A 24,394-nucleotide genomic window follows, 5' to 3' on the forward strand; every position below is an offset into this window, starting at 1 on the left:
AAATATTTTTTACATTTATAAGACTTGTTCATAAAGGAAAATGTGTTCATAAGAAGGGCCTGAGATCAAAGTCAATATTCAGACCAATAGGGGTCAATGTTTTTAGACAGGATATCCAGTAAGCCTCTATTTGTAGTAGTAGGATCTCAATGTTACCTCTCCTTGGTAGAGCAACAAGCTCAATGTCTGTATATTTGAGGGAGGAGATGGGATGGTTAGCTTCAACAAAGTGAGCTGCTACTAGATAGTCAATGTTCTTACACCTGATTGAGCTGCGATGTTCAGCTAAGTGTTGTTTTAATTGTCTTTTCGTTTGAGATAGATTACTTCCTTGGTTTGAGATAGATTACTTCCTTGGTTTGAGATAGATTACTTCCTTGGTCTTGCATGAGATGATACCCCTCACAGGGATCTTTCAACCTATATGTGGGTGTCTGAAGAAATACATTTTTATGGTGCTATTACACTGTGCGCATGAGCCACATTTGTAGTTCCCATTTGGGATAGGTGTCAAGAGTGTCTGAGTGGGCTCAGGGGGCAGGTCAGATCTCACCAAACTATCTCCAATATTGTGACCACACTTATAGACCACCAGTGGGGTTTCCTTGAAGAGGTGTGCAATTTTTTGTTGTTGTCTGATTGCAGAATATGCCAGTGCTTTTTCAGAATTGCTTTCATTTTCTCCGAACCCTTGGTGTACTTAGTACAAAAGACGGTTGTCCTGTTTTTCTTCTTTGGTTAGTTTTTAGTAATTCCGCTCTTGGTTTTTAGTTTGCCGTTAGTCAGCACCTCCACACAAGCTATTTTTCTGGATGTGTGACAGCTCATGTTTTTTTATCTGTTGTTTTTTTACATATCAGATTACAAACAATGTAAAAAAAAATGACCATATGATTCAGTTAATAAAGCTGCATACAATCATGGTCTCTTTTTTGTTTTCTAGAATAAGGAAGCTCCAAAATGCAGGTGTTTCAGCCTAGCTCAGTGCTTTCTGTGGTGGTGGGGCAAGCCAGCAGAAAATACGGAGCGTTGCGCCGTGATTGGCTCAATGTTTTGTCACTCATGGGGACACTACAGTGCCTTGCGAAAGTATTCGACCCCCTTGAACTTTGCGACCTTTTGCCACATTTCAGGCTTCAAACATAAAGATATAAAACTGTATTTTTTTGTGAAGAATCAACAACAAGTGGGACACAATCATGAAGTGGAACGACATTTATTGGATATTTCAAACTTTTTTAACAAATCAAAAACTGAAAAATTGGGCGTGCAAAATTATTCAGCCCCTTTACTTTCAGTGCAGCAAACTCTCTCCAGAAGTTCAGTGAGGATCTCTGAATGATCCAATGTTGACCGAAATGACTAATGATGATAAATACAATCCACCTGTGTGTAATCAAGTCTCCGTATAAATGCACCTGCACTGTGATAGTCTCAGAGGTCCGTTAAAAGCGCAGAGAGCATCATGAAGAACAAGGAACACACCAGGCAGGTCCGAGATACTGTTGTGAAGAAGTTTAAAGCCGGATTTGGATACAAAAAGATTTCCCAAGCTTTAAACATCCCAAGGAGCACTGTGCAAGCGATAATATTGAAATGGAAGGAGTATCAGACCACTGCAAATCTACCAAGACCTGGCCGTCCCTCTAAACTTTCAGCTCATACAAGGAGAAGATTGATCAGAGACGCAGCCAAGAGGCCCATTATCACTCTGGATGAACTGCAGAGATCTACAGCTGAGGTGGGAGACTCTGTCCATAGGACAACAATCAGTCGTATATTGCACAAATCTGGCCTTTATGGAAGAGTGGCAAGAAGAAACCCATTTCTTAAAGATATCCATAAAAAGTGTCGTTTAAAGTTTGCCACAAGCCACCTGGGAGACACACCAAACATGTGGAAGAAGGTGCTCTGGTCAGATGAAACCAAAATTGAACTTTTTGGCAACAATGCAAAACGTTATGTTTGGCGTAAAAGCAACACAGCTGAACACACCATCCCCACTGTCAAACATGGTGGTGGCAGCATCATGGTTTGGGCCTGCTTTTCTTCAGCAGGGACAGGGAAGATGGTTAAAATTGATGGGAAGATGGATGGAGCCAAATACAGGACCATTCTGGAAGAAAACCTGATGGAGTCTGCAAAAGACCTGAGACTGGGACGGAGATTTGTCTTCCAACAAGACAATGATCCAAAACATAAAGCAAAATCTACAATGGAATGGTTCAAAAATAAACATATCCAGGTGTTAGAATGGCCAAGTCAAAGTCCAGACATGAATCCAATCGAGAATCTGTGGAAAGAACTGAAAACTGCTGTTCACAAATGCTCTCCATCACACCTCACTGAGCTCGAGCTGTTTTGCAAGGAGGAATGGGAAAAAATGTCAGTCTCTCGATGTGCAAAACTGATAGAGACATACCCCAAGCGACTTACAGCTGTAATCGCAGCAAAAGGTGGCGCTACAAAGTATTAACTTAAGGGGGCTGAATAATTTTGCACGCCCAATTTTTCAGTTTTTGATTTGTTAAAAAAGTTTGAAATATCCAATAAATGTCGTTCCACTTCATGATTGTGTCCCACTTGTTGTTGATTCTTCACAAAAAAAATACAGTTTTATATCTTTATGTTTGAAGCCTGAAATGTGGCAAAAGGTCGCAAAGTTCAAGGGGGCCGAATACTTTCGCAAGGCACTGTAGGTGAGGGTGGGAAAGTCACTAACAGGCCTGGTGGATAATGGTATACCACAGGGGAGTTTGATTAATCCTATGTTGTTCTCAATCGGGATTAATGATGTTGACTCTTAGGTAGAGCCGGATATTGGGAGGTCATTATTTGCAGATGGGGCCTTATGGACGAGGGGAAGAAATGTGCCATACATAGTCAGGAAGGTACAGTAAGTGATTGGGCATTAATGTGGGGTTGCAGGTTCTCTGTAGAGATAACTCAGACAGTGTTCTTTACCAGGAGGAAGGTGGGAGACAAGGTTTGCTTGAGGTTATATGGGAGAAACTATGAGAGGGCGGGGGCCATCAGGTTCCTTGGGGTATACTTTGACACTGGACTGACCTGGGCAGAACACATCAAGAGAGCAGTGGGATGTAAGAAGTGTAAGAAGGTGCTAAATGTGATATGCTGTCTGACGGGGAAGGAGTGGGGGGCTGGGTGTGCCTCACTGAGGACCATGTATGTTGCATTGATCCAATCTGTAATAGACTATGGCAGTATAGTTTATGGTTCGTCAGCCCGGACCTCATTGGAAAGGCTAGATGTCATACAAGGGCAAGGACTCAGAATATGTAGTGGGGCGTTTCGGATCTCCCCAGTGGCTGCACTACAGGTGGAGATGGGGGATATGCCATTGCAGATTAGGAGACATCATCTGGCAACAAATTATTGGGTCAACCTACAGGGACATGGGGTGTCTCATTTACAGGCATGCTGGAAACATGAACGAAGACAGAACACAAGCTTTGGGTGGGTGGGTAATACCAACGGTAGCTATTCCTGTAAATCCACCATGGCTACTCCCGCCTCCAATTGTTGGTCCAGAAGTTTTGGAGAGACTAGAGAAAGATAGGGTGTTGATCCATTTGATTAGTTCAAGAGATGTCTGGATACTGTGCATCAGGATTTTGTGGTCATTTTTTTAATCCTTTATTTAACTAGGCAAGTCAGTCAAGAACAAATTCTTATTTACAATGACGGCCTAGGAACAGTGAGTTAACTGCCTTGTTCAGGGGCAGAACGACAGATTTTTACCTTGTCAGCTCTGGGATCCGATCATAGCAACCTTTCGGTTATTGGCCCAACACGCTAACCACTAGGCTACCTGCCACCCCATTTACACAGATGGTTCAAAAGATCCAAAGACAGGACGTACTGGGTCAGCATTTGCAGTGCAGGAATGTGGTGTGAAAATAAGTAAATGTGATTAGAAAGCATCCAACAGGAAAGTGTGACTATTGCTAGGAAACAGAGACCATGGAGTATGAATTGCTACAGTGTGGTCAGTATCAGAGGGAAAGAGAGAGGCTTAGATCTAGTATGAGGGAGAAGAGGATACAGTACATTAATTTAAAGAGTATATTGAGTAGAACGTTATTAGATATAGTCTCAAATATTGTGTTGTATTTTTTAAGAGCAACAGGGCTGGCAGGTAGGATTTAGTTTCTCCCTGTCGCTGGACCAAACTCCAGTACAGTAGGTGACGGTGGAGCACCATAACGTTGGATGCCACCGCCGATAAACACCACCGAAGAAGAAGAAGAAGAAGAAGAAGAAGAAGAAGAAGAAGAAGAAGAAGAAAAAGAACAACAACTCTTCCTCTCTGGCTATAGCAAGTATTCAATCAAGCCAGGGAAAGATGGCGAGCCGAATCCTTCAGAAGGTGGGCAACGGCCTAAAACAGACGAGAAACGGAGTCCAGATGAACGGACAAGTCATACTTACAATCAGGTTAGTTGGATATTTGTATGAGAAAGTAAGTTTGAAAGTAAATATGCATTTGATCGTTAACAACTCTTGACACTTCCCACTAAGCCAGTGCTAGCTATCTAACTTTAACGGAAACTGTTTACATTTTAAGAAGCAAACGGAACGGAACAGGGAGGGACCTACCTTAATTTACCCAATAGAAACTCTCGTTTTCGTTGCAAAACCTTTTCCGTTTGGAGGAAGTAGTTTCTGTTGCAAAACGTTTTGCAACAGAATTGGGCTAATGAATACACCTGAATGACGCTGGAATGCGAAGGAAAGCCAGCTAACTAAAAGGCTAAGCTAGGAGCTTAACACTTAAAGGTTATGCATGACTTGGTAGGACATTTCTACAAAACTGTTGCAACGTATCGACAATTTTAAATGTGTTTTGCACAGTTTATATATAATACTTGTCCTATCGTTGCAAATCAGTACACATGACAAAACATGACAGAACATTTGCCCGTGGAATTGCACTGCAGGTTAGTTGGCTGCGTAATAGTACATTTGTAGGATACAAGGGAAGTTCAATTAACATCTCTTTCAAGGTCATAAACAGTGTTGGGGAACGTTCATTTTAAAAGCAACTCATTAGTTTACGTTACTGGCATTGAAAGTAACGTTAGTCGTCATTACTTTTGCGTTTCCAAAACCAGAAAACCCTCATGCCTTGCCTGTGATGGTCTTTTTATGCCAAGTAGAGGGCGCACACTACCTTAGAATGACTTGCCTACTTAGTACCAGAGGTGTGGACTCGAGTCACATGACTTACACTCACACGTTTGATGACTTGAGGCTCCGGTCCAAACACTTAAGACGCACCTTATCCCCTCAGCCCTCAAATTAAGTGGACACTTCTGATGACCTCTCATGACATGTGAGGAGTATACATAACAAGCAAAATAGTAATAGTCACATGCATACATGCAAACTCCTAAACCTAAACAAACAAATCATATTAATTAATAATACACGTTTTAATTACCTTTTGTTTTTCATTTTAGTGGTGCCATATTGTTTAAATTCATTTATAAAGTGAAAAAGTTAGGTTTTGAATTAGACCATTTGTGAATGTGAAATGTACCTAATATTAGCAGTTGAATTAAATATACTGATCTCTATCTATGTCAGAATTTCTGAAAAATAATTATATCAAACTATTAAATAGTACAACCGGTCCTATTTTTATTTATTTTTTGTAACAAAATTCTCTGTCAATCCCAAAAATTGTACTATAAATACAGGCAAAAAACAAATGCAAAATGTTCTCCTCCATTCCACAGAAATCACATTTATAGTCAATATTCAGCTTGAATCTTTCCAAAACATTTTATTCTCAAACCAGTTACAAAAAAGAGACTCATTTTTAAATCATATATCTTTGTTGTTCCATAGAAAGTATCTGGGAGGGGAAACATTGTTTATACGCTAACATCCAAGCTAAAATTGCCTGCTTATGGAATTTGGCCAACTTTACCTGGATTTTATCAACATCAAAATTACATCGAAGCAAAAAATTCTAAACCACCAACAGAGTCCAATAAATACTCAGGGAAGACATTTCAAATACTGTTCTGGTTCTTAATATACTTAAGAATCCAATTTATTTTAAAAGTATTATTTAGAGTATTGAAATCTAAAACCTCAAGACCTCCTTGTTCTTGGGTAGTGAGGCTTGTTAATCCTAATAAAATTATAAAGGATCTTATCTAAGTCCTTTAATTTTAGGGGGTAATTGAAGTGGTAACGAGACATGAACCGATCTGGATAACCCTTCAGCTTTGGACAATAAAACCCAACTGTAACGAAATATCTCTCAGCAACCAGAGGTTAAATTTCTTCTGTATTTTCTCAGTAATGGGGTTAAAGTTTAATTCACTTATTTTTTTCCCCATCCTTGCATATAACAATTCCAAGATAAGTAACCTTATCTTTAATTGGGATACCATATTCTTCCTGTAAAACACAATCCTTGAGTGGAAATAAGACTGACTTATTGATATTCATTTTCAAACATGAAACTAAGGAAAAGTATTCAATACAGGAAACTGCTTTAGAAACCTCATTCCTGTCTCTCAAAAATATGATTGTATCATCAGCCAGTTGACATAGTTTACATTCATTGCCAAGTTCTGAAACACCTTAAAAATTCCCTTCATATGAAGAGCCATCATTTGAGTAACAAATAAAAATTGACTAATTGGGCAGCCCAGCCTAATGCCACAGCCAATATCAAATCTTTGGGATGTCCCTTAAACTATTTTTACAGAGCTAGTACAACCACTATATAAAGTTTGGACTGCTTTCAGAAAATAGTCACCAAACCCCCCAAAATTGCTTTGAACATGAACTCATGTTCTACAGTGTCAAAAGCTTTATAAAAATCAACAAACATAAGAAAACTATCATCAAGGAGGAGGTCATTATAGTCAATCATATCTAAGATCAATCTGATGTTATTACTGATGTGTCGACCATGCATAAAACCAGATTGTTCTTCATCAATTATATGATGCAAGTCTTGTTTCAACCTCTTAGCAAATACAAGGGCAAATAATTTCCCATCATTATTCAACAGGCTAATGGGTCTCCAGTTGTCTATATATATATATTTTTATTTTAACTTTATTTATCTAGGCAAGTCAGTTAAGAACAAATTCCAACACTCTAACCACTAGGCTACCCTGCCTCCCCTAGACTATCCTTATTAGGTTTGGTGTATACAGCCCAGCCAACTTCCAATATGGATATTTTCTTAGACAATGTTGCAAATATTGCTAAGAAGATAAATAATGATTTCAGGGATTTTTGTGATAATCAATGGTTTGATTAATTACAAAATTATTCAAAATTGCTACATTGTATAGTTAGTTATCATTTTTTGTGAAAATCTAATTGCAACTGCAGCCTAAAACTATAAACTTTGTGAGAAAGCCCTAAAATTGTTCCTCAGCTAGAAATGTTAAACCCTCTCATGCCGCCATCTTGAGCCCCCCTGGAAGGATTTTTAAATGGACCACCTTTGGCCGGAAAGTCGTCACTCGTTCATCCCGCAATTGTTTTCAGCCACCAGTAGCTTGTGGAGGCTTTATATGCGCTACAGTCAATTATGAGTGCATGTCTACTTATATTTAATATATATACCTGCTGTAAGTTAGCTAATTAATTTGCTAGCTATCAAATGTTAGCCTGCCTAGCTGGGACTTCTGAGGGAAGGAAAATGTTTTATTTCTACATTTTCCAAAAGATAACCAAGATAACCATTTACTTACACTTGTATGTTGACTTCTCCTTTTGGTAAGTTTTGGTGGACTTTTCTTAGCGGATGTACAATCGTCGCGAATTGAATTATGGGGAGTTTCAGGTCCCGGAGTGAACATAATTGTACCCTTGCAAAGCCAACTAAAAACGAGGGCTGAGGAGCCGACGTTGCAATCTTCCCTTGCTTGGCTAATCATTTGGACCACCCTCCAAGATGGCGGTGGGGATTGGTGGGGCATGTCTCGAGTGAGCCATGTTTCCGTGAATCAAAGAACATTGGCCTCTTATATCTCTCTGGAATGCTACCCTTGCTCGGATTTCATCAACCTTGTTATCAAGAGACTGGACGTTGGCGAGTAGTATGCTAGGGAGTGGAGCGCTATGTGCCTGTCTCCGGAGCCTGACCAGAAGACCGCTTCGTCTGCCCCTTTTACGGCGTCGTTGTTTTGGTTCGCCAGCTGGGATCCGATCCATTGTCCTGGGTGGTGGGCAAAACAGAGGATCCGCTTCGGGAAAGTCGTATTCCTGGTCGTAATGATGGTGAGTTGACGTTGTTCTTATATCCAGTAGTTCCTCCCGACTGTATGTAATAAAACCTAAGATTATCTGGGGTACCAATGTAAGAAATAACACGTAAAAAAAAACAAAATACTGCATAGTTTCCTAGGAACGCGAAGCGAGGCGGCCATCTGTCGGCGCCGGATTTGACCTAAGTTGTTAGCCTACATATGAAAATATACACTGTGTGCCATTTTTAAATTGATGTAGTTATGTCCTTGAGCTATTCTTGTCTAATAATGTTCTGTATTCTGTCATGTTTGGTGTGGACCTTGCGCAACAGCTAATGGGGATCCTAATAAAATACCAAGTAGGGTCTGAATACTTAAGTAAATGTGTATGCTCAGTTTTGTATTTGCAAACATTTCTAAAAACCTGCTTTTGCTTTGTCATTATGGGGTTTTGCGTGTAAATATAATTGACAAACATTTTAGAATAAGGCTGTAACATGAAGAAGTGAAGGGGGTCTTTTAGTGGAATATCTACATAGGCGGACAGAGGCCCATTATCAGCAACCATCACTCCTGTGTTCCAACTGCACGTTGTGTTAGCTAATCCAAGTTTATCATTTTAAAAGGCTAATTGATCATTAGAAACCTCTTTTGCAATTATGTTTGAACAGCTGAAAACTGTTGTTCTGATTTAAAGAAGCAATGAAACTGACCGCCTTCAGACCAGTTGAGTATCTGGAGCATCAGCATTTGTGGGTTCGATTACAGGCTCAAAATGGCCGGAAACAAATAACTTTCTTCTGAAACTCGTCAGTCTATTCTTGATCTGAGAAATGAAGGCTATTCCATGCAAGAAATTGCCAAGAAACTGAAGATCTGGTACAACGCTGTGTACTATTCCCTTCACAGAACAGCGCAAACTGGCTCTGACCAGAATAGAAAGAGTGGGAGGCAACTGAGCAAGAGGACAAGTACATTAGTGTGTAGTTTGAGAATCAGACGCCTCAAAAGTCCTCAACTGGCAGCTTCATTAAATAGTACCTGCAAAACACCAGTCTCAACATCAACAGTGAAGAGGCAACGCCGGGATACAGGCCTTCTAGGCAGAGTTCCTCTGTCCAGTGTCTGTTTTTTTGCCCATCTTAATCTTTTTTTAATTTTTATTGGCCAGTCTGAGAAATGGCTTTTTGTTTGCAACTCTGCCTAGAAGGCCAGCATCCCGGAGTCTTTGCTGTTTTCGAGCATAAGCCATGTTCTCCTAAGCATACACAGCAATTGGCTGGTGTGGGTCTTTCTCCATCAGTCTTGTGGAGCTGTGTTGGCCTAAAGGTGCTTCTTGTTATTTGAAGTTGAGCTCTTTGCAGTTGACACATGCACTTATCCCCGAGGCACAGCTTGCAATTTGTTTTTCTCCTTTTCTTCTACCAATTCAAAATAATGTTAATACTTCTACGATTTAAAGGCTGTCTTGCTAGCTATCTAGCTTTCCGTCACAACGTTCTTGAAGAAAAAGGAAACGATATTTCAAATTAACAATTTGCTTATTTGAAAAAGTAACTGATAGATTTTAAAGAAGTAAACGTGTTAAATTACTTGTTACCACAAAGTAATCTGAGTAATCTAACGCATACTCCAACACTGGTCATAAATACATTAATACTGTTTTGCCAACAGCCAATGAAATTGCAGGGCGCCAAATACAAAATCAACATCTCATAAATCAAATTTCTCAGACATACAATTATTAGGCACCATTTTAAAGAGAGAATTCTCATGAATCCAGCCACAGTGTCTGATTTTCAAAAATGCTTTACAGCGAAAGCTCCACAAACGATTGTTAGGTCACCACCAAATCACAGAAAAACCCAGCCATTTTTCCAGCCAAAGAGTCACAAAAAGCACAAATAGAGAGAAAATGAATCACTAACCTTTGATCTTCATCAGATGACACTCATAGGACTTCATGTTACACAATACATGTATGTTCAGTAAAGTTCATATTTATATCCAAAAATCTTATTTGACATTGGCATGTTACGTTCAGTAGTTCCAAAACATGCAGTGATATTACAGAGAGCCACATGAATTCACAGAAATACTCATGTCGATGAAAATACAATTTTAAACATGGAAATATAGATACACTTCTCCTTAATGCAACCGCTGTGTCAGATTTCAAACAAACTTTACGGAAAAAGCATAATCTGAGAACGGCGCTCTAGCCCAAACCAGTCAGAGAAATATCCGCCATGTTGGGTAGTCAACATTATTCATAAATAGCATTATAAATATTCACTTACCCTTTTGATCTTCATCAGAATGCACTCCCAGGAATCGCTGTTCCACAATAAATGCTTGTTTTGTTTGATAATGTCCATTTATGTCCAATAGCTTCATTTGTTAGGGCGTTTGGCAAACATATCCAAATGCGCGATCTGGTCCATTCGGATGAAACGTTCAAAAAGTTATATTACAGGTCGAAGAAACTTGTCAAACTAAGTATAGAATCAATCTTTAGGATGTTTTTATCATAAAAGTTCAATAATGTTCCAACCGGAGAATTCTATTGTCTGTAGAAAAGCAATGGAACAACAGCTACCTTTCAAGTGAAAGCGTGTGACTGAGAACGAGGCTGTAGGCAGACCACTGACTCAAAGAGCTCCCATCCGGTCCCACATCACAGTAGAAGCCTGAAACAACATTCTAAAGACGGTTGACATCTAGTGGAAGCCTTAGGAAGGGCAACATACCCCTATTGAATACACAGTGGGATATTGGTTGAGTTCAAAAACTACAAACCTCAGATTTCCCACTTCCTGTTTGGATTTTTTTCTCAGGTTTTTGCCTGCCATATGAGTTATGTTATGCTCACAGACATCATTCAAACAGTTTTAGGAACTTCAGTGTTTTCTATCCAATACTAATAATAATATGCATATATTAGCGTCTGGGACTGAGTAGGAGGCAGTTCACTCTGGGCACGCTATTCATCCAAAAGTGAAAATGCTGCCCCCTATCCCAAAGAAGTTAACCAAAGAGTTAATCTGTGTCGTTTTCAATGGAAGCGTAGTGGGCAGGACAAGCACGGAGGTTGGCAGAGCCAAGCACGAGCTAGCAGGATCCTATTGGCACGTTCTAGCATATATTTCCATTAGGGAAAGTACCCGTGTGTAATAACTCAATTCGTCCTTGCACTCCTTGTAAACAATCCCCATTTTTTTCCTTTTTTCTTTGGCTAATGGTCTTGTCTACAAAACTTAGTGCACTCTGTACGTTACATAACTGTATTGAGATCAGGCTTTTCTTCTGTGAGAAAATCAGCAGAATGTGGGCCCAGTTCCATCTCATTACATACACTCCCACTGCCGGGCCACTGGGCGTCCTCTCTGTTAACTCCAAATGAAACAACGACAAGGTTCCAGTTTAACAAAGTGTACTATACCGTATGAACACCCACAAAGGTAGCCATTACACTCAAGGCCAGGCCCATCAACGACTAGACTTCCTGCGCATGTGCACACTTGACTGAGTGATAGCCCCATAATAACAGAAATATAGGGATACATAAAACATGAACTTAACACTCCTCACCATAATTGTATTTAGTCAGCCACCAATTGTGCAAGTTCTCCCACTTAAAAAGATGAGAGGCCTGTAATTTTCATCATAGGTACACTTCAACGATGACAGACAAAATGAGAAAAAAAAATCCAGAAAATCACATTGTAGGATTTTTAATGAATTTATTTGCAAATTATGGTGGAAAATAAGTATTTGGTCACCTACAAACAAGCAAGATTTCTGGCTCTCACAGACCTGTAACTTCTTCTTTAAGAGGCTCCTCTGTCCTCCACTCGTTACCTGTATTAATGGCACCTGTTTGAACTTGTTATCAGTATAAAAGACACCTGTCCACAACCTCAAACAGTCACACTCCAAACTCCACTATGGCCAAGACCAAAGAGCTGTCAAAGGACACCAGAAACAAAATTGTAGACCTGCACCAGGCTGGGAAGACTGAATCTGCAATAGGTAAGCAGCTTGGTTTGAAGAAATCAACTGTGGGAGCAATTATTAGGAAATGGAAGACATACAAGCCCACTGATAATCTCCCTCGATCTGGGGCTCCACGCAAGATCTCACCCCGTGGGGTCAAAATGATCACAAGAACGGTGAGCAAAAATCCCAGAACCACACGGGCGGACCTAGTGAATGACCCGCAGAGAGCTGGGACCAAAGTAACAAAGCCTACCATCAGTAACACACTACGCCACCAGGGACTCAAATCCTGCAGTGCCAGATGTGTCCCCCTGCTTAAGCCAGTACATGTCCAGGCCCGTCTGAAGTTTGCTAGAGAGCATTTGGATGATCCAGAAGAAGATTGGGAGAATGTCAGATGAAACCAACATTGAACTTTTTGGTAAAAACTCAACTCGTCGTGTTTGGAGGACAAAGAATGCTGAGTTGCATCCAAAGAACACCATACCTACTGTGAAGCATGGGGGTGGAAACATCATGCTTTGGGGCTGTTTATAATGAATGGGGCCATGTATCGTGAGATTTTGAGTGAAAACCTCCTTCCATCAGCAAGGGCATTGAAGATGAAACGTGGCTGGGTCTTTCAGCATGACAATGATCCCAAACACACCGCCCGGGCAACGAAGGAGTGGCTTCGTAAGAAGCATTTCAAGGTCCTGGAGTGGCCTAGCCAGTCTCCAGATCTCAACCCAATCGAAAATCTTTGGAGGGAGTTGAAAGTCCGTGTTGCCCAGCAACAGCCCCAAAACATCACTGCTCTAGAGGAGATCTGCATGGAGGAATGGGCCAAAATACCAGCAACAGTGTGTGAAAACCTTGTGAAGACTTACAGAAAACGTTTGACCTCTGTCATTGCCAACAAAGGGTATATATTCGTCGCCAGACCCACTGGCTCCAGGTCATCTATAAGTCTTTGGTAGGTAAAGCCGCACCTTATCTCAGCTCACTGGTCACCATAACAACACCCACCCGTAGCACGCGCTCCAGCAGGTATATCTCACTGGTCATCCCCAAAGCCAACACCGCCTTTCCTTCCAGTTCTCTGCTGCCAATGACTGGAACTAATTGCAAAAATTGCTGAAGTTTGATACTTATTTTTCCCTCGTTAACTTTAAACACCAGCAATCTGAGCTGCTTACTGATCGCTGCAGCTGTACACAGCTCATCTGTAAATAGATTGGATGGGCTATATACCTCATCCCCATATTGTTTTTATTTACTTTTTTGCTCTTTTGCACACCAGTATTTCTACTTGCAAATCATCTGCACTTCTATCACTCCAGTGTTAATTTGCTAAATTGTAATTACTTCTCTACTATGGCCTATTTATTGCCTTACCTCCTTACTCCATTTGCACACACTGTATATATATATTTTTATTGTATTATTGACTGTACACTTGTTTATTCCATGTGGAACTCCGTTGTTTTTGTCGCACTGCTTTGCTTTATCTTGGCCAGGTCTCAGTTGTAAATGAGAACTTGTTCTCAACTGGCCTACCTGGTTAAATAAAGGTGAAATAAAATATTTGATTAATCCCTCAGGGGCCAGATTGTTTCACAGTTCATGGTGTGCAACATTCTGGCCCCTGTTTGTCAGACTGATGGATAATCAGACAGGATAGAGGATACAGAAATAAGTTAATAGATGACCAGCAGGGTTAGATTTGAACCGTAAAGGCTATATATGATACACACACAGCACGACCCATGTTCAGATGACTTAGCTGGTTGTCTTTTGTAGGGGAGGTGGGGATTTAGATAATGTTAGCTGACTAGGGGTGATTAGGGGAGGGAGGGAGGGAGATTTCAGTCACTAAGCTTCTCGTGACAGTCTTAACATATGTTAGAGAACTATTAATTATTTTCTGATTGTGGTTTTCTATTACTAATCAGGTAGCAGCTTAACAGTGCAACACGGATGCAGATAGCTCTTTAATGTAATGTCAACAAACTCCTTGGCTTTTCGTGTGTCTTTTTTAGTTTTGTTGCTTTTTGTCATAATCATTTTAAATACTCCAGTAATTGTTTTATATAGTCAATAAGTTACCTGGCCATAGAGGATATTTTTGCATATCGGAGAAAGCAAACCTCAATCGTTCCGGAGCCAATGCTGAAAGCTCCTCAAACTGTCTGGTTGAAAGCCTCCCCTCTTACCCAGGCCTGCATCCCACCTGTCTGGTACAGGTATCCCGGCCACTTACCTCCTACTCCCCTGAGTTTCGCTCACCTCCAGCACACATTTCACGCACACACCGTGGTCTCTGATCCTAATTTTACCTTTAGCCTGTGGACATCTGGACTTTTACACAGGAATTTGTATTAATTGGCTTTATTGTTATTTTATTGTAGATTATTTATTGTAGCTTGGGCCCATCTGTTATTAGTGCAACCTCCATAGACCTAATATTTTAGACTGGAGTCTTAAACGTAGTTTCTTTTTTTCTCACATTGATAGACAATAGCAACATATTCATTTGTAGCCTATCTTTGACTTTTAAATGAGGATGATGCATTTTTGTCCTGGGAGAGACCATATGCTTTCCCTCTATTGTACTGGAGAACTATTGCACTTACATGTCTGGACTGTTTTGATACTTAACCATGTCTCTGGACTGTACGCACCTTTTGAAATATGTTGTTAAAGACTGGTTCCTTTTGGACTATAGTCCTAGTGCTGTCCGTGAATCCAAATGCAGTAAAATCCTTTCTAGATTTTCCATTATTTTGCTGCTTTTACTGTCAGGAAATATGCAATCTAACCCAGGTCCTGACGTTTCTACCCCCCCAAAGTCAGAAGGGTCGGAAGTTTCTGCAAATAAATGTAAAGTCTTCTTCCAAAAGTAGATTTTTTTTTTTTTTTTTTTAAACAGCCGACCCAGATGTATTTATGCTTGCTGAAATCTACCTAAAAAAAATCTAGCTCCCGCATAAACTCATGCTGCTTATGCCAAATCCTTGACTCTGCCAAAAGCATGATGCAACAGGAACCGTGATTTGTCGGACCAGGCAAGTTTTTTTAGTTTTTTTCTCAATTTTCTAGAGTTGGTGATTGCGTGCCCACTGGAGCCGCTTCTTGTTTTTAGCTGATATCCGTGGAACCCGGTGTGGTCGTCTTCTGCAATATCCCATCCTTGACAAGGACAGACGAGTTGTGCATTCCAAGATGCTGTTCTGCATACCATTGTTGTATTGCGCTGTTATTGTCTGGTTGTTGCCCGCTTGTTAGCTTGCACGATTCTTGCCATTCTCCTTTGACCTCTCATCAACAAACTGTTTTCCCCCACAACCCTTGGTTCTCAGATGAAGTAGCTGAAATCATAAGGAAACTAAATGCTCTGTTGGCTAAAGCAAGAGGGTCTGATTCAGCTGATAATTGGATGGCTTTTAAACACCTTTGAAATCAAGGTGTGTCTATGACTCGAAAGCAGACCACTACCTCAAATCTGCTGCTGATAATTTGAGTAATCCTTACAAATTTTGGCAAGTAGTGAAAGGTTTGAACTGCAAAAAAGATGCACAGCTTCCAAAACAACTGCTGGTAAACTCAGTCTTTTAAAACTGTAGTCTTTTTAATCTTTTTTTTTTTTTGTGATGCCGGTTCCCTTCTAATTATTTACCTTAATTCATCAATCAAGTACAAGGGTGGATCGAAAACCTGCAGACACACGGCCCTCCATGGAATAAGTTTGACATGTGATCTAGACCTCTGCCTACTACTATTTTTAGCTGCAGATACCATTGCACTACCTTCTTAACATGCACCTTCAACCTCACCCTAGAATGTAATGAAATCTCCAAGTTGTGGAAGGCAGCAAATGTCCTACTTTTGAAAGGTGATCCCACTATCTAGTGAACAACTATAGGCCTATATCTCATTTCTGTTTTGGCAAATTTATTGGAGTCCCTAGTCAAGCAGCTTAAAGCCTACCTACAGGAAAACAATATGTTGTGTGGCATGCAATCAGGTTTCAGGTCAAGCCACAAGCACTGTTACAGCAACTTTGAAGGTTTTGGATGATATTTACAATGCCCTGGATAAGAAGTGGCATTGTGTATCTGTGTTCATAGATCTGTCAAAGGCGTTTCACACTGGACCATACTAAAGTTTGTTGGGATTACTGTTCACGTTCTGGAGTGGTTGTGAACTACATGTCAAATAGAACCCAGTGTGTGAAGGCAGATGGTTTTAAGTCTGACACCATAGAGCTGCACTCAGGTGTGCCTCAGGATCAACAGGAGCTTTTTATCTATATTAACAACATTGGGAGACGGAGTCCGCTGATGTACATTTTTATGCGGATGACACTTCTCTTAAGTGGCAGCAGTTTGACTTTTGAAAAAGTCAAACATCCATGCAACATTTAACATCCATTCAACAGACTCTTTATGATTTTAAAGCTCGCTCTGAATTCCTCAAACAAAATGCATGGTCCAATGCTAAACATTCTGATAGCCATGTCATTGCTACTGGCTCAAATAGCCCACCAATCAGCCTGTTACCAACCATTTGGAAACTTTTGAAATAAATTGTTTGACCAGATACAATGCTATTTTACAGTAATCAAATTGACAATGCTTTCAGCACACTTATAGGGAAGGACATTTCAACAAGCACAGCACTTACACAAATGACTGATGATTGGCTGGGAGAAATTGATGATAAAAAGATTGGGGGGGCTGTTAGACATCAGTGCGGCTTTTGACCTTATCGATCGTAGTCTGTTTCTGAAAAAACGTGTGTTATGGCTATATTGTGGATAAAGAGTTACCTCTGTAACAGAACAGAGGGTGTTCTTTGATGTAAGCCTCCAACAAAATCCAGGGAGAATCAGGAATTCCCCAGGGCAGCTGTCTAGGCCCCCTTTTTCAATCTTTACTAATGACATGACACTGGCTTTGAGTAAAGTAAACTATACACGTCAGCTACCACAGCAACTGAAATGACTGCAACACTTAAGAGCTGCAGTTAGTTTCAATGTGTGGCAAGGAATAAGTTAGTCCTAAATATTTCAAAAACTAAAAACATTGTATTTGCAACATCATTTACTAAACCTCAACTAAATCTTGTAATGAATAATGTGGTAATTGAGGCAGTTGAGGAGGTCAAAACATTGATACAACAGTAGCCAGAGAAGTCTGTCCATAATAAAGTGCTGCTCTGCCTTAACAGCACTATCAACAAGGCAGGTCCTGCAGGCCCTAGTTTTGTCGCACCTGGACAACTTTCAGTCGTGTGGTCAGGTGCCACAAAAAAGAACTTTGCAATTGCAAAAATTGCAATTGGCTCATAACAGGGCAGCACAGCTGGCCCTTGGATGTACACAGCTAATGTTAATGATATGCATGTCAATCTCTCCTGGCTCAAAGTGGAGGAGACATTGACTTCATCACTACTTGTATTTGTGACAGGTATTGCCATGTTGAATGCACCGAGCTGTCTGTTTCAACTACTGGCACACAGCTCAGACACCCATGCATACCCCACAAGACATGCCACCAGATGTCTCTTCACTCCCCAAGTCCAGAACAGACTATGGCAGGCGCACAGTACTACATAGCCATGACTACATGGAACTCTATTCCACATCAAGTAACTCATGCCAGTAGTAAAATTAGATTAAAAAACAATATAAAGATACGCCTTATGGAACAACACAAGCATATACACATGCATACAAACACACAATAACATACGCACTATACACACATTTACACATGGGTTTTATGTTGTAGGCCTGAGGGCCCCTATTTGTTGTGAATGTATTGTAATGTTTAAAAAAGTGTATAACTACCTTAATTTAGCTGGAACCGAGGAAGAGTAGCTGCTTCCAAGGCAGCAACTAATGGGGAACCATAATACACATACCTTGGAAGGAAATTCCATAGAGCAAGTCAAAACTTACAAATGTTTGGGAATGAGAAGCTGAGCTTCACTAATCATGTTGAGAACCTGGTAAAGAAACTCAAATTGAGAATAAGTTTTATTACCAGCCAAATTCTTTATTACGAACCAAAACTGTGACACATTACTGTGATCTCTAGTGCTTTTGGCTGGTCTTCGTTGACTCTACTTATGATTAAACATTGTGTGTGTGTGTATATTGGAAAAACTGCTGCTATCTTGGTGGGGTGTTTCTTAAAAAAATAATATCTCAATGAGACTATCCTGGATAAGTAAAGGTTAAATAAAAAGAAATTATTGTGTCCTAATGCTGTCTCACGTCTTGTCAAGGAGTCTATCAGCGTCCACCAATAAGAACCGTGAGGACAGCTGGTTCAAGTCTCTGTTTGTCAGGAAGGTCGACCCCAGAAAGGATGCCCACTCTCAACTACTGGCTAAGAAGGAAGACACCAACCTCTACAAAATACAGTGTAGGTTATCTCTCACACACACACACACTCTAAAGGGTTTAGTTGTGACGCCTGTGAGTCTACATTACAATAGTCTCATTGTGTTTTTTTAACATAGATTTAAAGGTGTCCGACTTTTTTTCCCCAGGCCAAGCCCACACTCTGTTACATGCTGGATTACCTCTTTCTCTTTTACAGTTCACAATGTCAAGCCTGAGTGCCTTGACGCTTACAACAAGGCAAGGTAAGGTACACCTACCTCCGATCAAACTCTCGAACAGCAGCATTGTTAGACAATGGAGAGTCTAAATGCTTTCGAGGATGTCTGTAAAAAGATTAGTACAGCGTCACCAAGATTCTGAATGATTATTTAATTTTTGTTTTGTTATGCGTGTCCTCAGTGAGGAGGTCCTGCCCTCCATCAACGCTGACTCTCACTACCCCTGTGAGCTGATTGGCACCTGGAACACATGGTATGGAGAGCAGGACCAGGCAGGTAAGGACACACTCATATACACATGCTCCCACATGCACACACTCTCACCTGGTAGCCTAGTGGTTAGAGCGTTGGGCCAGGTTGCTGGATCGAATCCCTGTCGTTCTGTCCCTGAGCAAGGCAGTTAACCCACTGTTCCCCGGGCACCTAAGACGTGGATGTCGATTATGGCAGCCCCCCGCACCTCTCTGATTCAGAGGGGTTGGGTTAAATGCAGAAGACACATTTCAGCTGAAGCCATTCAGTTGTACAACTGACTAGGTATCCCCTTTCCCTCCTCTCTCTGTGTTGCAGTTCACCTGTGGCGATATCGGGGAGGCTACCCAGCCCTGACAGAGGTCATGAACAAACTCCGGCAGAATAAGGTTGGTAGAAAAGTTGGCTCACAAATGTCGCTATATAGGGTTTCTATAATGAAAAGTAAGAAATTCCTGCACAGTACTTACAATACTGTAGTCTACTTATTACTTTGAATTTCATCTTTTGAATCATGTTAGGTATGCATTACAACAAACCTGCATATGCCTCCTACCAAATTTGGGAGTGCATTTCCTTTCCAGTTCTTGAACCATTACTTGTGGTTTTGTAGGAGTTCATGGAGTACAGGAATGAGCGGGGGAAGATGTTGCTGTCTCGTCGTAACCAGCTGCTCCTGGAGTTCAGCTTCTGGAACGAGCCCACCCCCCGCCCAGGACCAAACATCTATGAGCTCCGCTCATACCAACTCAGGGTTAGACTGACTTTCTCTCTCTGTCTCTCTTTATCTCTCTCACGCCGTCTAATCCTCCTCCTCTCTCCTTTCAGCCTGGAACTATGATTGAGTGGGGAAACTACTGGTAAGGCAGTTTCTCTTATTTTTCTGTAGGATTAGCATAAATATCCTCCTTTTTAATTTGACACTTCTTAGACACCGACGTCACTTGGTTCCTTCTATCATGTAGTTGATACACCTGTACGGTTCCTCTGATCTGCACTTCCGTTTCACGACGTCTTGAGCATGACTAAAAGTGGACGAGGGATTGTTATGTGAAATACAATTATTTGATATTGCGACTATAAGTAGAATATGGCTGCTGTAATTTGTCAATTCAAACCACTGTTTGACAGAATTGAAATGACAGAACAACAATGTCAAATCCTTATACATGTGGGACTGAACAGCGATGCAGGAAATAGGATGATTGGAACATTGCATTGATTAATACATGAAATCGATAACTCAATGGTGAAATCTTTTTATTTATAGTTTTTAAAAAATCTGTCTGAAGCAAGATAGTGTGTTCAGCAGAAGGCATCCGTATTCCCTCTGTGCTCTGTTGTAGTTATTTAATAAAGCACAGGATGAACAACTGCAGTCATAAGGCTGCTTGATTGGCTGCTGTGTGTCATGTGACATCAGCGTGTGTCCGTGTGTACGGCAGGGCTCGGGCCATAGAGTTCCGGCAGCAGAACAGTGAGGCTGTGGGAGGGTTCTTCTCGCAGATCGGCAGCCTCTACATGGTACATCACCTCTGGGGTAAGACGGGACAACCACAAGGATCAAATCAAATTTTATTGGTCACATAAAATAAACTTTCAAAGTTCTTGAAATTTTCCATATTGACTGACCATGTGTTACAAGTAATGATGGACTGTCGTTTCGCTTTGCTTATTTGAGCTGTTCTTGCCATAACATGGACTTTGGTCTTTTACCAAATAGGGCTAACTTCTGAAATCAAATGTTATTGGTCACATAAACCTGTTTAACAGATGTTATTGCGGGTGTAGCGAAATGCTTGTGCTTCTAGTTCCGACAGTGCAGTAATATCTAACAATTACACAACATATACCCAATACACACATAAACGTAAAGGAATGAAATATATAAATATTTGTACAAGCAATGTCAGAGCAGCATAGACTAAGATACAGTAGAAAAGTATAGAATGCAGTAAATACATACAGTAATGCAAGTTATGTTAACATTATTAAAGTGACTAGTGTTCCATTTATTAAAGTGGCCAATTATTTCAAGACTGTGTATAAAGATGTGTATAAAGAAGTCTCTATATAGCCCCTCTGTGCTAGAGATGGCTATCTAACAGTCTGATGGCCTTGAGATGACCCCTCTCAGTCACCTCTCTCTACAGTTTATTTAGTGAGTTGCTTGAAGTACTTGAATTTGTCACTCTGAAATTCAAGTACTGGAATACCTTGAAAATAAGACATTCTCAAGTTGGTACTTCAAAATTACTTGAATTAAAAGGAGAGGAACATTTTAGAAAAATGTATTGGTCTGGCTAATTAATTTCCAGGCAGACCCCCCCCCAGTGGGCTCATTCCACCCACACTGCCAATCAGACAGGTACAGAATTGACTGCCAAATGCCACATCGATAGCTAAAATGCCAGGAAACTGTAGATTCAACCCTGCCTTTTGTGCGTATGGAACATTTCTGAGATCTTTTATTTCAGCTAATTAAACATGGGTCCAACACTTTACAGGTTGCGCTTTATATTTTTGTTCAGTATAGTTTACCCACTTTTTGTTGTCAGACTTGCGTCAGACTTTGACATTGCAAGCATGGGTGAATCGGCCCAGAAGAGCCACATGAAGGAGGAAAGATGCAACGCTGCATCTGGCGTTAGTTGACTTTTTTCTACATTGACTTTTTCTCTGCAACAAACTCCAGAGCTTTTTTTGCCAATCGCCTCATTCACTTAGCGCCCGCGATAGCAGTTCTGGGCTGTTCACGTGCCGTTTTCCTCACATAAAAGAAACTTTTTTTTTTTTGAAATTTACCCCTTTTTCTCCCCAATTTCGTAGTATCCAATTGTTGTAGTAGCACCTATCTTGTCTCATCGCTACAACTCCCGTACGGGCTCGGGAGAGACGAAGGTTGAAAGTCATGCGTCCTCCGATACACAACCAACCAAGCCGCTGCTTCTTTAACACAGCGCACATCCAACCCGGAAGCCAGCCGCACCAATGCGCCGGAGGAAACACCGTGCACCTGGCCACCTTGGTTAGCGTACACTGCGCCCAGCCCGCCACAGGAGTCGCTGGTGCGCGATGAGACAAGGCCACCCCTACCGACGAAGCCCTCCCTAATCCGGGCGACGCTAGGCCAATTGTGCATCGCCCCACGGACCTCCCGGTCGCGGCCGGTTACGACAGAGCCTGGGCGAGAACCCAGGGACTCTGATGGCACAGCTGGCGCTGCAGTACAGCGCCCTTAACCACTGCGCCACCCGGGAGGCACATAAAATAAACTTAACTCTTTGACTTGCCACTGTCAGTACGAACCCTGATTTTGGGCAGTGTTTCTTAATCCTGCCTTAGCTTTTTTTTGCCATACCTTATTCAAATAATCAGTTCATCATCAATACTTTAAGTGGAATCAGGTGTGTAGTACTAGGGCAAAAACTATAAATTCCACCCCTTTGGGTCCCCAGGACCAGAATTAACTAACACTGGGTGACATGGAAATATACCTGGGACACATTTTGTACCAACTCAATTATTATAGTTTCACTCTGGTATCTCGTTTTGAATTTGCTGTATTTTGTTGAGTTGTACATACACTGTACCTACTCAACAAAATAATGAATCAACTATACAGCATGGATATTTTTCAGTGACTTTGATATGAATGCTTTCTGTGTATTGTCTGTTTCTAGCCTACAAAGACCTCCAGTCGAGAGAAGACACCAGGAATGCAGCTTGGCAACATGAAGGCTGGGATGAGGTTGTCTATTACACAGGTCAGTTGGCTCTTTTTCTGTGTATCTCACTCGCTCTCTGTCCATCCTTCGAGCGACATTATATATGAAGCGCTGAAAGTGTATTAATATGTTTAAGTGACCCTCTTCATTCCTCTCCTCTGTCAGTTCCGCTGATCCAGCACATGGAGTCCAGAATAATGATCCCCATGAAGACCTCGCCTCTGAAGTAACCCCTGCCAGCACCCAGGGGAGATCCCGACTACCAAGCCCACCACCACACTGATATGTAGACAACGTAACTGACCAACAATGTGCTCTCACTGTACTTCCAGGAGTTTCAGCAATGACATCAACATGCTTGACACTTCTGCTTTCACTTATATCTTTTTGTTGTCTTTCCTGTGTCGGCATCAAATGTCTTATTTCGGTCAAAATGACCTGCGTACAGAATGTAGATAGTAGGGCTCTAACCAGACTTGGAGATGTTATCATCATTAATTGTAAATGACTAGTTGGACTGTGACTCTCCCATACTGCTAGACAGAGGGACAGGATAGGAACGGTTTCTCAATGTATTACATGTGAAATCCAGTGCTTTATTAAGAATCGTGTACATATTGAATTAAACTTCTGATGAAAGATAAGTCTGTCTCGCAAGCTCTTTGCTACGCATATCTTCATTTAAAATGGGAGAGGAATACAGCTGTGGGTCTTGGTAAATAACTTAACAAAACAGACCTTAAACCAGAGCAGTCCTGTAGGATTTCGCGCCAACCATAATCTAGCGCACCTGATTTGAATAATTAGCTGGTTGATAAGCAGAAGCAGGAAAACCGCATCTATAATGTCCCCATAATCTAAAATAGACAAGTGGCATGGACAATATCCTTACTATTAATGGAAGTCAGACATGCTTTGTTTCTTAAAAAATATATATTTTACTTCAAAAACCAGCTCGGTGACATGTTTTTGTAAATGACAGCTTGTCATCAAGACAGATGCCAAGATATTTGTAGGAAGTGTCGTGTCTCTGACTTCTTTAATGTGATGACAAGCTATTTTATCAAATTGATTACCTAACGTTTGATTACGTGATTGAATTAAACCATGCAACAGTTAACTCGTCAATAACCTGGGGCACCACGGAAGCATTAGTTTATATAGAGATGCTATCTCCTGGATCCACTCTTAAAGATCTGAAGATCTTTTATATCAATAGCAGTCGATCATTAATTATTCTTTACCTTCTATCAGTCTCATCTGAACGTCGTAAAATTCTTGGTTATCTGCACGAACACATTGTTCTCAATTTTTTAAATACACAAACTGGCTCAATTATTGATTCACTAACTAATTAAACAATACATAACATTGAGCTGGTGGTGTGATGCTCTGGTTTGCCCAGTTGAGGTCGCTTTTGTAGAATCTTCTGGGTCGTCGTCGAGTGAGATGATGTGGTTTTCTGTGTCGGTCAATGTTCTTACTAGATTTGCTACCTTTCCAGCTGCAGTCTGTAAACTTCTTCTTGAGTGATCAATAGTTCAGAATTCATAC

At 40.9% G+C, this 24,394-nt stretch overlaps 1 protein-coding gene across 1 annotated transcript; it reads left to right on the plus strand.

The window, feature by feature from the left end:
* Nucleotides 1-4,311: 4,311 nt before the first annotated feature.
* nipsnap2 (nipsnap homolog 2) lies at nt 4,312-23,482 on the plus strand. Its single transcript, NM_001160597.2, is given in 10 exon segments — nt 4,312-4,458; nt 18,522-18,661; nt 18,839-18,884; nt 19,042-19,136; nt 19,431-19,501; nt 19,726-19,866; nt 19,941-19,972; nt 20,558-20,652; nt 22,796-22,879; nt 23,006-23,482. Coding segments are annotated over 10 exon segments (861 nt in total). The 5' UTR covers nt 4,312-4,366; the 3' UTR covers nt 23,071-23,482.
* The last annotated feature ends 912 nt before the right edge of the window (nt 23,483-24,394 follow it).

This window comes from Oncorhynchus mykiss, chromosome 15 (genome assembly GCF_013265735.2).
Source record: "Oncorhynchus mykiss isolate Arlee chromosome 15, USDA_OmykA_1.1, whole genome shotgun sequence".
Lineage (NCBI taxonomy): Eukaryota > Metazoa > Chordata > Actinopteri > Salmoniformes > Salmonidae > Oncorhynchus > Oncorhynchus mykiss.